This window comes from Mastacembelus armatus, chromosome 7, assembly GCF_900324485.2.
Source record: "Mastacembelus armatus chromosome 7, fMasArm1.2, whole genome shotgun sequence".
Classification (NCBI taxonomy): domain Eukaryota; kingdom Metazoa; phylum Chordata; class Actinopteri; order Synbranchiformes; family Mastacembelidae; genus Mastacembelus; species Mastacembelus armatus.
In genome coordinates, this window is record NC_046639.1 from 14,349,507 (window position 1) to 14,364,142 (window position 14,636).

The 14,636-nt window shown below is 39.4% G+C and overlaps 1 protein-coding gene across 4 annotated transcripts in view; it reads left to right on the plus strand.

Annotated features, from left to right (window-relative positions):
• Positions 1-14,636, plus strand: part of dnmt3bb.1 (DNA (cytosine-5-)-methyltransferase 3 beta, duplicate b.1) — a 42,724-nt gene that overhangs the window by 11,118 nt on the left and 16,970 nt on the right. For 3 of the 4 annotated variants that reach the window (XM_026332413.1, XM_026332415.1, XM_026332414.1), the window contains exons 3-7: positions 7,165-7,315; positions 11,417-11,502; positions 11,583-11,720; positions 12,646-12,789; positions 14,468-14,626. In XM_026332413.1, coding sequence (XP_026188198.1) covers positions 7,165-7,315; positions 11,417-11,502; positions 11,583-11,720; positions 12,646-12,789; positions 14,468-14,626 — 678 coding nt within the window. Of the gene's footprint in view, positions 1-3,660; positions 7,316-11,416; positions 11,503-11,582; positions 11,721-12,645; positions 12,790-14,467; positions 14,627-14,636 lie in introns of those variants that run through there. The other variant, XM_026332412.1, reaches the window with a different exon arrangement.

Sequence of the window (14,636 nt, forward strand, 5' to 3'; positions counted from 1 at the left end):
ACAGACTGTCAGGCTTCTAGCCTTAATCTAGCTGTTTTTGTTGCTTTAGCTAAAACTGCCACAACTACAATTAGATATGGTACAAAATCTCTGGTATAGACTTAAGTACAAAAACAAACATCTAGAAAAAAAAATCTTTGGTCCTATACATTAACATCATCTTAGCCTCCATCCATTTTGATTTTTGTTTGATCGCTTATAATTGAGATCTTGAGTCACAACATGGAAGCAATTTTCTAAATGGAGCTAACAAGAGGCAGAGCAAAGAACAAAGCTTAAAGTCTTGTTGGCTTTGGCTTTTTTCAGTAGCTCTCAGACGGAAACCTGCTAATCAGTTATTTATGAGGTTTTTATTGTCATGATTAGTTTTTTTTTCTTATATATCTTGTTAACTTAGGAGACAATGTTTGAACAGGGTGGAAACACTTGAAGGTAGATATGTATAATATTCATTTTACAGAGTGGCATTACCTGACCTTAGTTGCAAGTGGTGAAATGGTATCAGCAGGAAAATCCCCAGCTCATTCAATATCATAACTCTGTGGTTTTACTGGCACTTGCCAGGGGTAACTATATGATCGTTAAACAGGAAGCTGCAAAAATGAGCCTCAGGACCAGTCTCCATTTCCTTATGTCATATTTAGTTATGTGTTAGTGTTGGGAAAATGTGCTGCAGCAGCCGAGGCCACTAAAACCTTGTTGTGCGGATTCTTGTGCTGTGATCTGTTGTGCATTATCCCAGAAATCTAAGGCCATGGGTAGGATGAATATGTATCCTGTGTGTATGTTATTGAAGACATGTTCATGTAAATACCAAAATACTCTACGGGAACAGGTGGGATCAATGGTATGTAAGACATCAATGGCATGCACAGGAAAACTAAGTACGGACAGGACTGAGACTTGTCTAAAATAAGTCTTAGACTTAGTAAATGTATACCAAAACTAAATAAAGGATGGAGAGCAAGGGAAGCCTGTCCATCTATAGGGGAGAGAGATGGGTGGGGCATGGTCCCCTAGCATCTTAAAAAAGGAATGAGGGGAGAACAATAAACAGATATGTCTAAAAAAGGGAAACTAATGGTGGCAAAATCTGTGTGACAAACCTGTGTGACCTTAAAATGAAGGAAGGTGGTCCACGGGGGGGTGGGGATCATCCCTCTAACTAAAAGTATAAAGGCTGAGATCTTGGGAGAACACAGGCAGTATACCCTGGGGTAACTCACTTTGTCTGTACTGTGTTTTGTGAATAAACACCTGTGAGCTTGGATCCAGTTGTTTCTCTACTGTTTGTGATCCCAGTGAAGAGGATTGCCAGCTATACTTAGGAAAATTGACTCAGTTATAGTATAGTCAGATTGGAATCTTCATGGAAAGCATCCAATCCATGGAAAGGTCGTCCGGACATGGAAAGGTCGTCCGGACACGAGAGATCCTGATCCTAAAGCAACAAATTAAATGTTTCTGATTTGAAAAGCTGACAGTCTGTATACAGTATCTTTGCATGAATGAAAGCATCACACAGAATGCAGGTAGAGATGCAAAATTAATTGATTAATCAATTAGTTGGTGGATTTTAATGAGTAAGTTTTCATAAAGAGATCAATCAGTTCAGTCATTTTTCATCTCCACTTATCCAGAACTGGATCTAGATTTTTCATCAATCATTCCTCTTCACCTCTGTTCACCCCAACAAACCCTTCACTCAGAGGCTTTTCACACAGTAGTATCCCAGGACCCTCTTTGCTGTCTTGCATCTTTTTCTGAAACATACAAAGAAGACAGTAGTGTTGTATACCAATACTAGAAAGGTATCACAGTAACTTGCTGTTAAAAATGGTACTTTACTCTGGTATAAATACATTGGTACTTGGTTTTATTAAGACAGTTATATTGCTGTGCAACAGTAAGCTCTCTACGGTTTCTAAACAAACGAGGAAAATGTGGCATTATTTCATTTATGTAGCTGACAGTCAAGACAAGTGTAAAAACAGAGACATTTAATCCACACTGACTCTGACCTGCGGCAGTCATCAGAACCGCAATGTGTGTGTGTAAAAAAAACAATGCGCCAGGGGAAATATAGACATGAAGCTTTAAAAACACGGAGGTTAAGGGTAGGGCTGGGCAATATGGAAAAAAAATCTTATGATAATTTTTTCCATATCAGTCAATATCGATATATATCACAAAATAAAGCAAAACACTGTTTCGGTCAAAGGTTCCTTTTTTTCCTTAAGTGACATGTAAAGAGGCTAAGGCTAATTTTGACTTAAATATTATTTATTTTCTTCTAAAAATTGAACACGGAAAACATAGTACATCATACAACTGTATTTCAAATACAATAGTTATATATAATAAATAAATATGTATTCTGGACAGTCAAAAGCCTTAAGCATTACAGGAGACTACACTAAATTTGGTCAACTCCAAATCAATACGGCAGAACTATAATTCATAAATCTTGAATCTACCACTAAAATATTAAAGCTTCCAGGTTTTACATGAGAACAGAAACTAAATTCTTTGGTCAGTTTCAAATAAATAAACTAGGTCTGTTGTGCAGCGGTTAATCACTGTGGGAGCAGTCGTGGCCTAATGGATAGGGAGTTAGACTTGTAACTTGAAAATTGCAGGTTTGAGTCGCAGTTCCAGCAGGTAGCCCCTGACCCTTGAGCAAGGCACCAGACCCCTAACTGCTCCTCAGGAGCACTGGCTGCCCACCGCTCCGGTTGTGTGCTCACTACTGTGTGAGAGCATTTTGGGTGGTAATGGAATTTCCCCATTTGTGGGATCAATAAGTGTAACTTAATCTTAAACTTAACATTAGCTTTTGTCTGTACAGAAGAGGATTAGGGCCACATATTAGTGCTTGACTGTACTAACCAAATATGTTCTTTTCACATTATTGTTGATGGCATCTGCATGACATTTTTCTGTTTCCCAAAGCCATTTACTAGCACTAGTGCTCAACTAGCATTTATAACATACAAGTGTTTAATCCAGTTCTCCTCAGTAACTATGCCTTTTTTCTCAGAAAAAGCTGTGACCTTTTTTTTATTTTTTCATCGGCCCTAATCCTCTTCCATAGGTGTGGGACTGTAATGTCGTGCATTTTATGTGCTCTAGAGGATGGCACTGCTTTAGGTGGTAAAAAAAGGTTAGTGGTATTACCTGTTTTTAGCGGAAACATTTGTGTATTCAAATATACTTTATTTTCTAGACCCTAAGTCACATTTTTTTACTCTTCTGGCTTGCAGTGCGACTTATATAGTGAAGCAACTTATATGTGTATATTTACAATCTTTGTTGAGTAGTCACTAGTGTTAGATGGCACCATTGGCACTTGGCTCAATTAAAGATAATATTGTACCGCTAAAAAAGTAAAAACATTCATGTTCACACTAAACTCCTAGTGTAACACAAGTGAAAATGTTGCCCAGAAGAAAGAGCTATACTGCAGACTTCAAAGTGCAGGTAATAAAGTATGCAGCTGAAACAAACTTTGGAGTGAGTGTTGTCATTCAGGCAACCTGAGAGATGAGGAGATGCCGCTTCCTCTTGCCCCACCTTGATGTTGGCACATTTGTTTAACGTAACGTGACACAGATGAATGAATTTGGTAGTGCACTTTTGCTTATTGTTATGCCTAGCCAACGTTCTTCATAGACTAATTTAGACTATAATTAGTGTCAGCAGCCCAAACATTAGCATGTGAGCTGCTGCTGGCTGCTCCTCCATGCTCTGTGCTGCATGTGTCAACCTAATTGCCATGCTCTAACTTTCCTCCAGCCATATAATTGGCTCAGCGTGGCACTATTTTCATTATTATTGGCTATTCGTGCTTTCTGTCAAAACAATGACAGAATGAGTTGGTAGAGCAAAATTATATCACAAGTGGCTGGTAATCGTAAACACATGCTAAACGTATGCCTCGCTGCTCAGTCTTATATTTCTTTTGTGTGATTGGCTGGAAGACCTGTCTTAATCTTATTGCGATGCAACATAAAATTCGGTATTTGGCATAGCCCTACTTAAGGGTGACATGGGTCTCTTGCTGTGTCTTGTAGTCAGTGTGGACTGACTGCCATTTTCATCTCTACAGCTGCTCACCGTGTTACCATTTCCCATCACAAGCAGCTACATCAGTAGATCTAACTAATCAATAAATAAATTTGTTGCCAAATTTACATCAATTAGCTGTTGCAGCCCTAGTTCCAATAAATGGTAAACTACTACTGACTACAGTTTTTATGTCGTATTTGTAAACGTTCATGTTCCCAAAGAATGATGCCTAATAATTCTTCTCTTACGCCTTATCTCAGCCTTACCCCTGGTAGTCGATCTTATCAATTAAATACTTAACCATCTTGAGCACACTGTCTGTGTGGAAGTTCACTAAGTTCATTTATTAAGGAAGAAATTTGTCAATGTAGATGCACACATACCACATGTATTCCTTCTTTTGTAACAGTGAACAGTGAAATTTCCCTCACAAGCCATACCCTCTTGCTGCTAGGTTAATGATAACAAACATGTAATGTGGCGATCAGCTAATTACTAATAGTTAAATGGCTAACATTAATGTGTACTGCCATTGTAGATACCGGATCAGCTTGTATCTACCGTATCGACTCATGGTTCTTTGCTTATAGCGGATGTCACATATAAGGATCAGGTGAATGTTGGGAAGAGATTTATCCTCTACCAATCTAGACCAATCTGGTCCCTACTGGTCAGTGTTATGATAACTGTTTAATACTTCAGTTTTGTTGAAATGGGAGCCTTGGTGACCCTTCAGAAACAAAACCTGCCATGTTATTTTTTTTTTGCTGGCAATACAAAGCCAGTTCAGTGCCCTGTGTTGAGCTGCTGGTGGTGGGATTGAGGGTCTGCATGCCTGCCTGTCTACAACGTGCTGTGTGAACAACTCACTGCTTGTGTGTCAACTGTAGGTGGTGAAGAGATATCAAAACTGTTGTAACTGAGTATCTAATCCAATACAAATTTGTAGTATTGATTAGTATCTATCCATTATCTACATGCTCTTATTCCTATTTAGGGTCTATTGATTAGTATCTGAGTATTAATGTTTTTGACAACTCTATTTCTGAGGCTGGTAATTGGTAATCATCTAATCCTGTCTTGTCTGCAGCAGAGGGAACTCTTGTGCCTTTCCTGGGGCTATCCGCATGAGTGCCAGCTTCATCACAGCATTTGATAGTTTTTGTGACTTTGCATGAAGAAAATTTCAGAGATCTTGAACTGTTCCAATTTTTAGTCTTGATTTCTTAAAGTAATGATGGATGTCAGGTCTTGTTACTTAGTTTAGCTGTTCTTGCCATGCTATGGATTTCTACAATAGCTGAATAGGGCAGAAACACTGAATGAGAAGGTGTGTCCAAACATTTGACTTGTAGTGTGGGCGTGCCCTGTGGTTTTACTAGCGGTTTTCTGACTTAAATCCAGTGGTACATCTTTGACTTGTTAGTGAACAAGATAAAATTTTAGATAACTAGCTAAAATGTATAAATAAGAAAGCCTTGCTGTTAGAGGGTATATTGTTCAACTTTAAAGAAGAAAGACTTAGTAGTTAGTAGCCAACAGTGTGATCATTTAAACATGGTGTTGCAAAGTTGAAAGCTTTAATTAAGATTTTCAGTCCTGCTTTCCCACTCGTGGTTGCTAGTTTAATACTACACCAAATAGTCTTTCAAAATTTGCATGTTTAGAAATACAACAGAAGAGAAACTGGTATATTTTTGTAACTCATGTTGTAACAGACATGCCTCTGTTCCCTGTGAATCCTTGTGCTTAGCTAGATATTCTTAGCCCAATGCAGGAATAACAGACCCAGCTACTATAAAATGACTGTAAACAAAGACTGAACATAAATACAGTAAGTAACAAATGCAGAAAAGCATACATCTGTAAATCTCCCTGTATGTTACCTTTCATTTATTTTTTGTATATTCACATGATTTGTGTTTGATCATCTAATCTGAGTGTAATGTTAAGAGCCTAGTTGGAAACAGTGCTTTAAGTAGAGGTCTAAAATCAAGAACTAGACTGCTGAAAGAGCATGATTGTTACAGAAACACACATAGCAGCTCTTCTTCACCAGTGAGTTGAGGGATGAGGCTAAGCAGGGGGAACAGGAATAAAAGCTTTCTTGCAAACTTTCAGGCCCTGAGCTGATCAGTCTATACCTCTCTGATCCTTCTTGCAAACAGGCTATTTACTTAAACAAAAGACATACTGTCAGTGGCAGCCAATTCGTCAAAGATTAGTCATGTGCCGCCTTATTCTTGTGTGTGTGCTGAGTCAAATGTTTTACTTGAGGTGCTGTAGGACAGGCGGGCATGCCTGACCATCTTGACCTGACATGTTCAAGTCTAAATATTTTGGCTCAAGGTTGATACTGTATTTTGTAAGTTTGATTTCAGCCAGAAATTTTAGTGTTGATTTCCAGAAATTGGGAGTCTTTGTCTGACGCTATGGGAATGTTGACTGACATCAGCTCTCTGTGCTAATGTAACCGGTAGCCTTAGACCCCTCTCTGTGCCTGGTTTTCCGTCATCCGCATCGCCATCTTGGATCTCTCTCCCACTCTCATCGTCATCATGTGTACTCAGATCGCATGATGCTCTCGACATACTCTGAGAAAGTGCGTATCTCAAACGCAAACACAAACAGTAACACAGGGCGTTTGGTTGAATTTTGCCGTTTATTCTGCGGTACCTGGTACCCAAAACAAAACATAAAAGACCCTCCGGTAAATACTCCGCTCAACAGCTCCTCTCCCACAGCAGTTCCAAACAGGAAAAGGGAAGGAGAAGGGGCGCGCTCGAGATTTAAAATTGAGACACAAGCAGACATCTCACAGACATCTCACATTGACTCTAGTGTGAGCCCTAGCAGATGGAGGTCTTACTACCCAGGCATGTTAAACTGGCACTGAACATTATTTTGTATAATTATGACATAAAAATAACTTATAACTTGGTTACACTAAGAGTGCAGATGACACATCAGGTGCAATATTATCATCCTCAGCTTGGGTTGAGCTTAGCAAATGAAGCCTGTGAAGGTGTGCTGTCATTGAGCTTAAATAAAAGGAAAAGCCTGTTTTGTACAGCTGGTCAGATTCTCTTTCCTCAGGCAGTGGTGAACGGAGACACACCTCCTGGCGAGGGCCTATCAGAAAATGACAGTGGCGTGGAGCTGACCAATGAGAACAGCCCTCTAACTGCAGCTGAACCACCTTCACCATTCAGCCCCAAACAGAATGGAGATGCAGCTTCACCTCAAGGTATCACACACACACACACACACACCAGAATCTGATACATTTTGTTTGGTTATTGATATCAGCAATTAGGTATAAAGTATTACTTTAATTTAAGAGTGTTTGCATAGGATTTTTTAATCCTTCCCTGTCGACTGCTATTGTTCCACCTAGTTTTAACCCTCTGGGGTCTGAGGGGGTTTTGGGGGCCTGGACAAATTTTGTCATGTCCTGACATTTGTGCTTTTTTCAGTGTCTTTTAAACATATTAATGTCTAAAGTCTAATAACACTGTAATCAGCACAAAATTGGCTACAATAATATGTGAGCAGCAAGTTTGTACATGATTGTGTTTTTGAGAAAAAAGTGTTTATGCATGGTTAGTGAAAAACTACAATTTTCTACTCACTGAAATAAGACCATAAAACACAAACAGAACATTGGTTCACAAGACCTTGGAGACCTGCATGTTGTAGGCTAAAGTGTTTACTTCAGAGTGCTGTGAATGTCATCTTGTTCACACATTCACAGTAAACAATACACTGATTTAAATTTTCTAAGACACTTTTTGTCCAGAAAGGCTATATGCAAGAGGGTGTGTCTGAGGATGAATAGTCATGTGATTTACCTGAGAACACAAAAGACGCACTGAACGACCAGACAAAGACGCGCATAATGAGCCTTTCAGTCAATGTAGATGGGACGGATTAGTGCAGCACAATACAAAACAATGAGGAGCCAAACGATCCTCATTTGAGTTAAAATCAGTGTTTTTACACTGAGGACAATCTAAACTATTTGTCTCTGTGTGGAATACAAGGAGCGCTTCTTCAAGTCCGTGACGCGCCTGAGATTATTTACATGTGAACAGTGGACAGTGTACAAGGCAGGACCGCATTACCTGTAATGAGGTGAGACAGGAAAAAACGGACTTCTCCTTACCTTCATATGGATTAAATAAAAAGTGATGATTTGTTTTTGACTTGAATTGTTTCACTTAAAAGAAAACATTTCAAGCTTTCTAGCCATATAATTCTTATTTTTATGAGCCAAGTATTCGCTGAGATTCTGGTTGTTTTATTTACGCGTCTGTGAAGAGACAGAAAAGGCAGAGAGCGCACCCTGTCTGCTTTTTTTATTTAAAAAAAGCACAACGTTTTGTTGTTATTATGATGGTATACCACTAAAACTAGACCCTTTATAGATTTGAATGATATACTTCTTTTATCTGTACGATCAGAATTGACGGAGTAATTTAAGTTTGTTTCGGCCTTATCAGGAAAAGATGCGTCAAAACGCGCCGGCACGTGCGTCGACCCCAGAGGGTTAAGACTGCAATCATCACTCTGCTGCTCAAACAATTACAGCTTGATCCACAGATCCCTGGAAACTACAGACTACCCACCGCTAATCTTACTTTTCTTTTTAAGATCCTAGAGAAGGCCTATTTTCAGCTGTTGGCCTACTTATCAAACATGTGTCTGTATGACCCTTTCTACCCATGGCAAGGGTTTCCAATGACCTACTAATGAACTTTGACTGTAATCATATCAGTATTGTTACTTCTGGACCTTAGTGCAGCATTTTGATACCACTGACTATAATATTTTACCTGAATGGCTGTGAAAAAGTATTTTTAACCCTTGTATGCTGTTCAGGTCTGTGGGACCCATTTTTTAAAAAAGGTGAAGGACAATTATTAACCATATATGCTGTTTATATTGGTTGTAATTGGGATGAAATTAAACATCTGTTAAGTATTTTAATATAAAATGCAGCAGGTCTACCAGACCCACAGACACAAAAGTATGAACACCACACAATGGTTAATCTGAGGAGTTTCCTTTAACTGGGTTAGATCATTTCTAACCAGGGTCAGACTCATACTGCTTCAACCTGGGCAAGAGTTTGGATTATACAATTATGAACTACATTAGACATAATTGGAATAAAAGACAGCTTCTTCAGGGTACAGATTTACAATTTTACAGTTTAAAGCCAGAATTATAACTTCTTAAAACAATATCATATTTCTACACTATTTCTTCACTGCCATTATCACATAAATGAGATAACATTTTAGTGATAAAACTGGCAGGGAAATTCATGTACTACAGCAATAAGCAAAATAATTACAATCAATATAATAAAATAAAGAAAATCACAATCAATCCAAATGAGGCTTGTTACAATTATGTTGCCATCTTTTACACAACTGGTTGTCTCAAAATTTCCTACTCTTAAATAACAAAAAGCTTTTAGTCATTAGGACTCCCAGCTGTCAGTCCCATTACAATAACCTTCTAAGGTGTTATTGTTAAATCTTTATCTCTTGAACCACACATCAAATCTGCAACTACGTGTGCTATGTTACTGTTACGAAGTGGTGGTGTGATGGTGAAGGAGGAAAGGAGAGGACCCAAATGCAGGACACAAACAAGTTTTATTTTCCCTGGATCGTACAGGGCTCAGGCACAAAAACTCGGCGGGCAGGCAGGCAATATAATCTCCGCCACTCGGCGGGTCGGGCACAAAACAAAGACTAAACACAAAACACTCCTCGTAATACACACGTTTAGTTAAACACAATGCATATACCATGCAATGCAATACTCCGACAAAGAACAAAGAAACACAGGGGGGTTTATATAGACAAAACCAAGACTACTGACCAACAGGTGAAACTAATCAGACCTAATGAACATAAAGCTACCTAGGAACAATACACGAGGAAACAGTAACTAACCAAAATAAAAGTCCAAAAACTAGAACTCAGAATCTATCTAACAGTTCCATCTGCAGAACATTGCCAGACTTAAATCATGTTTACCAGAACCAGCTATGGAAATTCGAATTACATTGGATTTTTTTTTTTTTTTTTCAAAAAATGCACCGTTCTGAATGGCAGCAAATCTGAGTAGCTCCTATGTTCCTATGTTTTTTGAAGTTTTTTGTAGTTTTTTCGTATGTTTTTTTCTTACAATGTGTACTGCCTCAAGTAGAGCAGTGTGCACTAGAGAGGAACCATTGGTCCTGTCAAAGATTGGACACGGAGTAACTCACCCAATCCCGACTATGCTGAGGACACAGTTTCGTGGATGTAGAGCCGGGGCTAAGCTAAAGGCTAAGAGGAACAATAGAAGGTGGAGATACAAGCCTTTTCTGCCCTTTGTGCTCATGGTGAATGTTAACTCACTGCATAACAAGTGTGACAAACTGGAGGCGCTTGTGAGGAGTCAGAGGCTGTACAGGGAGTGCAGTTTGATATGTCTTTCTGAGTCCTGGCTGAACGACAACATACCAGACTCATGTGTGGATATATCTGGTTTCACACCTGTACGAGCGGACAGAGACCCAAGGACGAGCGGAAGGTCGAAAGGTGGAGTTATCCTACTTTTCAATCAGAAATGGGTTAACACCCGAAATGTGACTATGAAAGAGAGGGTCTGCTGTCCGGACATTGAACTGGTCTCAGTTGTTTTCCGCTCATACCATGTGCCAAGGGAGTTTACATACACAGTCAACATCCGTGTGACGTCATACATGATGCTGTTGCTAGGATACAGACCCAGCACCCTGATGCATTCGTTGCAATTACAGGGGATTTCAGTCTCTCTGTCCTCCTGCCTGACTGACTTTGTACAGTATGTTGACTGTCCAACATGTGGAGAAAGGACATTATATCTGTTCTATGCTAATGTCAAAGAAGCCTACAGGGCTGTACCTCTTCCACCACTGGGTAGATCTGATCACATCTAGCTATCTATCTTCCATTATGTATTATTCTCTGCCTTCCTCCGTTCATTTCTTAAAGGTCTTCAAATGATTCAAAATACTGCAGGAAGAATCTAACTGAATTGTGTGTGTATACACCCTTGTTCGACTTTAAAGTGTATTGAGATTTATTAATGGAAACCATGCCTACAGTTTTAAGCCCTCACGAACACCTTCAAGGCTGAGGTTCTGGCAAAAAATTCAGTACTTTATTTGTTTCCCTTCAAATGCAATGTGTTGCATTACAGAGAGAAAACAGTACAATTGTAATATCCTGAAAATAGTCTTTTTTTTGACGTCTGTCTAACTTTCTGCTGATCTGCTCTCTCTTTTTTTTTTTTTTTTTGTTAGATGGTAATCAGTGCACAAGGGGAAGCAGGAAGAGGAGCAGGAAGAGGTCAGAAGAGGAGGGAAGTACCTGGGACTCGTACAGCAAGGTGTGACTACAGACTAAAGCTTGCTTTTGCAGATAATAAGTCATCTTTGGGGAAGTTAGAGTGACATTTATTGTTCACAGGAAAAGGCTTCAGGGACATGTCAGCTAGGTTTGAGACGGAGACCCAGACCTAGAACCATCTTCCAGGCTGGACTGACACCCACCACACACACCAAATCTCGCAGGCAGAACCGCAAACAGGAGCATGCCATGTTACTGGTAAATGAACACACATGCAGAGATGTGCAATAATTAGAAGTATTCAGCCAAGTTTTACACTGGGTGACTCCAGTGATGTTGTGTGTGTTACAAAATATATTTTAATCAAGTAAATTTCCTCCCATGTGCCTCCATACTTGTTCTGTGATTCCCCATCCTTATTTCAGTCAGTTCTTTTTCGTGCTTTCCTTTCAAGCATTTTGGTGTTTCTATAAAGAGTTTGTGAGTAAGACGAATGATGTCCCAAACTCTAAAAATACGGTTGTAAGATCTAATATAATTTGCCTGAAACTCTACCAGAGTGCTTTGGCTGAACACACTTGGTCCAGGTAATCAGCAGTGACTAGGTCAGAGATAGTTGAAAGACAAGCAGGGCAGTGGTCCTCGAGGGCCGGAGTTGGACACCTAGGGAGAATCAAGGGGTACATCTAATGATTGCTGCAATTACCAGTTTATCTGCTATTTCCTCAGTTAATAAATTAAACCAGTTTGTTTATAAACAAATATTATGCCTCATTTTGTCTTATCAATCACTGAACCCCAAATATCTTTTGTTTATTACACTGACATTGACATATTGCAGTTCTGTTCCAAATACCATGTCATAGTTTTGTCTGTTGTTATTATTATTATTATTATTTTGCTTTTTTCAGTAATTCACAGGATACGTGCATCATGTAGGCCTGTGTATTCATGTGATAAAAGATTTATCAGCATTTAAAAACATTAAGTCTGCATGAATGGAGATGCAGTATACATCATACCTTTTCCTCTGACTCAGTTTTTTTTCCAGAAATAGGCTTTAGTTTTCTGTTGATTTGGTGTTAACTATGTACTTAAAAAAATTTGCTTTTATGCTTTGTGTCTCTTTTGCCTCATTTAATTAATCCCTTGAGTGGTCTAAACTTTTCACTTTCTCTGTCAGTGCGGTGGTGGTCCTCGGGAGGCCGTGGTTGTGCCTAGTGGGGTTCCTGAAGCCCCTCGTATGGAGCTGATGGAACAGGACTCCAAAGACTCGGCGCAGAGCAGCAGCACCTCATCGAGCTCGGAAATACAGCCAGAATACAACGTAAGATGTCTATATGTGTGTTTGTATATGTGTGAGTATGTTCATGTCTTCTGGAGACATAGCACATTTGGAAACTTCATGGAGTACTTAAAATATTTGTTTTTGCAGTTGGCTGTGAAATTTGCTGTTTGCAGTTGCAGTGAAGTCCCAACAACATGAGTACACAACAGCGCCAAGTGATTCAGCAAAATAAGATGATTTTACCTATAGGTGTCACTAATTCAACAAAACTCTGACACAAATCAGCAGCCGTCAATCTGTATAACTCTTTAAATGTTCTAATCTAAGTGTTTTGTAGTATTAATGCAACAAAGTTAAAGGTCTGTGCAGCCTGAGATTTTTCTTACTGAAGTTATGGGTTTTTTCAGGTATATTATTAGAGTCTGGAGCAAAGGCTAAGAAAGCAGAGAGGGAGCTGTGTCAAAGCAGGAGAGACAGAATAGGCAGGAAGTGAGGGTGGCGGTAAAATGGTGAGATGATTTTCACAACAAGAGGGGTTTTTGGTTTGGGGCCTTTCTGTGTGGAGTTGCATGTTCTTCCCATGTCTGTGCTTTCTCTGGGTACTCCGGCATCCTCCTACATTCCAAAGTGAGTGTTTGAGGAGAGAGAGAAAGAGGAGCAGGGTAACTCCCTGTGTAGGCGACAGAAACTCCTCCACTTGTCCTTGTGTGCTCTGTTATGTTTGCTCTGTATCAGTAGTTTCATTCAGGTCAAGACAACCACCAGTCAGCAAACCAAGGCCTCTGTGTGTGTGTACTTGTAGATACAGCACCATATACATGTCCCACAGCACATCGGCTAATTCAATGAAGTGTAGGATTCTTTAGTGGATATACACTCCATTACTAAGCTCAATGGCTTTTTTGGTAAACGATCACATAACCTAGGCTTTATTAGGATTTATTTGCAAACAGAGAAATCAAACTTACATATACATTAGCACATAACTTTCAAAAGAAAGGAGGGGAGAAAGGAAAATTGATCATATATGGTATTGTCATTTTTTAAAGGACTGAAGTGTAGCGCTAATCTGAGCAAATGACTACATACACAACGTTTTTTCAACCGGTGGAGAATAATGCCAACACTTCCATGTGTGTTTATTATACTTTTAGGAATTGCATATTTAATCGTTATAAAATCCTGATCCACGCAGGAAGACTTGGTCTCCATTGTTCCCCCATTTTCCATTGCAGCCTCCATGTTCAAGCTTTGGCAGCATTTTAGTTATAGTTTTAGGAAAATGTTTCTTCCCAACTCTAGACTGCTTTTTAAAATAAGGGGTTTTTCAGCTATTGCATAATAAGATATAAAAGTTTTCCCCTCTTCTGCCATCCACTTCTATCTTCTCCTGTTTTTGCAGAGACAAAATATTTCTGCCAAATGTCCTGATTTCTCTGTCCCCCGCAACTACAGTGTTAGGAAACAGATAATTTAAAAAACTTCAAGTCTGTAACAAGTCTGTAAATTGATCTATTTTTCTGCCTTTGTTTCCTTTTCTCTACACCTCAAACCTGTTGCTTTCCCATGATTAGAAGTTAGTATGCTTTAACATTTGGTCACTGCTTTTATGTCTTTCTGTATTTAGGGGAAAACAAGACATTGTTTGCGTTGAGACTGTATCCTCACTCTCTCTGTCCCCTCTGCCCTCTGCATCTGTCCTTTCCTCTACGTCTAGGACAACAAGGGTTTTGGCATCGGTGAGCTGGTGTGGGGGAAGATCAAGGGATTTTCCTGGTGGCCTGGAATTGTGGTGACATGGCGTGTAACCAGTAAACGGCCGGCCAACCACGGTATGAGGTGGCTGCAGTGGTTTGGAGATGGCAAGTTCTCTGAGGTGAGAAGGA